This window comes from Sesamum indicum, linkage group LG11 (assembly GCF_000512975.1).
Source record: "Sesamum indicum cultivar Zhongzhi No. 13 linkage group LG11, S_indicum_v1.0, whole genome shotgun sequence".
NCBI lineage: Eukaryota > Viridiplantae > Streptophyta > Magnoliopsida > Lamiales > Pedaliaceae > Sesamum > Sesamum indicum.
Window position 1 is genome coordinate 10006158 of NC_026155.1, and position 2718 is coordinate 10008875.

Below are 2718 nucleotides of genomic sequence, written 5' to 3' on the forward strand. Positions count from 1 at the left end.
GAACGGAAGAAAGGTGGAGTTGGGCAGATGAAAAATGGAGCAGTTACTGGTTCGATCTCCCAAATGGAAACACGATTACGCCTTTCACCAGCAGTCGACTCATCCCAGCCAACCTGCTTGTACAAAAAGTAAGTATCCAATGCATATCTTCCTACAACCAATGCTTATTTTTCATAAAAATAGAAGGAATGAAGCAAAAAACAAAGAAACTTTATCTAGGACGAAAAGAGCATATTTCCTGATCTTACCTGTAAGTTGCGCCATTGGGAGTTCTTCCATCTGACTGGATCCAAGTCACTGATTCCAGTTATTGTACCCATATATCTGCAGGACGCAGGTGAATTTAATGCAGGTTAACATAAAGAAGAGGTAGACTTTATCAAACCTTTTATTTGCTGGGAGAAAAGAAATGCACAGTTTCTAAGATGGGCTTAGAAGTTGAATAGATGTACCAAGAAGTACATAAATTTGAAGCAAAAATGGAATTTCTTTGTTAGATGATTTTCAGAGCAAACAGAGAAACCAACAGCAATTGAGCATAAAAGGGGCCTACATTACCTTCTTGTCCCTGATTCTTCAGTTTCAAACATCATGCGGAAGCGCATGCCAAGAGATATTTGGTTACTGCAAACTGCTTTATAGTACTTGGCTAACGGGATGACAAATTCTGATGGACTAGCCCTGCTCAAAATTCAGAAGTAGATGAGAACACAGAAAGAAACAATGTGAACGCAAATGATAAAAGGTTCCCATAGGTGAACCAAATCCAACAACAGCATGGTTAAAGATGAGCCAATTTACCTTGGATTGTAAAAAACAGTGAACGGGCTATTATTTGCAGCAGCATGGGCAGCTGCAGCAAGAATTCCAATATGCATGCTATCACTTGACAACACTGATGAGGACAAGTTGGTTGGTTGTCTGTTAGCCCGTCTAATGCCCAAAAGAAGCTGCTGCTTTTCGTCCCTGTTTGCAAGAAAAAGAAATCCTTTTCACATAAGACAGCTCAAGGACAACATGAGCAATTACTTATATCTCTGTAGTAACTGATTGACAAGCAAGGCCTCAGAGAAACTAGCTGATCATTACCTGATAAATAAGACCGAGTCACCTGCAAATAACCTTTTTCCACTGACGAAAAGGCTCCACCCAGTGGTGAGCAAGTGACGCTTTGGTTGTCCTGAAATGCAATCATCGTGTTTTTTAGTATCAAAATTGAAATAGTGCTTTGAACAGTATACAAAAATGGAAGCACAAGAAAAGCTGCAAACTGAATTTACCCCGATAAATATGGCGAAATGTCCAGACATTATCGTGTAAATCCCGGGCCACAAGCTCTTGTGCCGGTGGTTGCATTGTGAAGTCCTGGAACAAGATGACCGCTCTCAGAAATAGATATAATCTAAGAATTGCCAACAATGCAATAGGGATAAAGATTCCTCTTACTAACCAGTGGAGGGAAAATCTTTTCTGCAGCTCGTCGAGGGACAGAAAACCCCCCATGAGTGCTAGTATCACTTGCAGTCAAGGTTTTACAGAAAAACTCCGTTTGTGGTTTATTTGCTTTAATTGATAGATCTGACCTCAGTAAAGCATCCTTGTCAAACTGCAAATAAATGACACAGTCAGTTATTTATCGCCAAAATGAAGCACACTGAACAAGTACTGATGAATAGGTACAATTCTCAAGTCACTGCCCAGATCACGTGGCTTTCCAATATCTTCAAGATTTTCATAAAGTAGCAAACAGAAGCACAAAAACCTACCGAAGGCACCGGCTGCAGCGTCATTTGGGCATATACTTCATCTGTCTCTGGATCAGCCTAACAGATACGTAAAAGTAACCACAGTGATTACTCACATTCAAAGAATCTTAAACTCGACATGTTTCCAAGGAGAAAAAGAAGCCGTCTAGTTGAAGGAAGCATACATGCAAAGTGACATTGTGAAGGAGGCACAGTAGTTTTGATGGAAGATTCGGATAGTTTGGTATTTGAGCATCTATATCCTTTTTCATAGACGCAGCAACCTGAAAATCCAAAATTACACAAGAAAATCAGTCCACCAAAACCATCAACATACGACACAAAACACGTATTTCCACTAGCGAAAGTAATGAACCAAATTCATCACCACATAACACCATCTTTCTTGACAAAATGCACGTGTAAGAACTTTATCGCTCTCGATCATAGCAAAACACAAGATTCGAACGCAATAGTTTGCAATATTTACACCCACAAAGCAAACACATAAAAGGCCAAATTGATCAATATCTCCATCATACTTCAAGAAACACCATCCTTTGCTTATGAAGTCACTTTGTTCATTGCATATGCACATTTTAAAAGATTGAACACACTAATTAATTTGTCTGAATATAAACTTCAACCCCAGAATTTAACCATTCTTGCATACACCAAATTGTTCAAAATACTTAATATTATCTTGTGATATAATTATGATACAGTTAATTATAAGGTATTTAAATGATGTGGAACAGTGAGATAAGGCAACTCGATACACCCCCCCACAAAACAAATATAATAATAATAAAGAGAGAGAGTAAGGAAAGGAAAATCCCCATCCAACAACCCACACCCCAGCATAACTGGGCACATTAGCATGGTCCAGCAGGTATTGTCCCTATTACTCTGTCCTTTTTGTTCTCTCTTTCCCCTTTTTAATCTGAGTTATCAGCCCAGTTCTTGAAACTAG

General features: G+C 39.0%; 1 protein-coding gene across 1 annotated transcript in view; it reads right to left on the reverse strand.

Annotated features, from left to right (window-relative positions):
• The window catches only part of LOC105173856 (auxin response factor 19), a gene marked incomplete in the record, with an annotated part of 7476 nt that overhangs the window by 3093 nt on the left and 1665 nt on the right, over nucleotides 1-2718 (reverse strand). Inside the window, 9 exon segments of the mRNA XM_020697849.1 lie at nucleotides 1-113; nucleotides 249-324; nucleotides 559-681; nucleotides 802-966; nucleotides 1090-1180; nucleotides 1281-1365; nucleotides 1451-1606; nucleotides 1767-1823; nucleotides 1931-2029. Of these exon segments, the coding sequence (XP_020553508.1) occupies nucleotides 1-113; nucleotides 249-324; nucleotides 559-681; nucleotides 802-966; nucleotides 1090-1180; nucleotides 1281-1365; nucleotides 1451-1606; nucleotides 1767-1823; nucleotides 1931-2029 (965 nt within the window).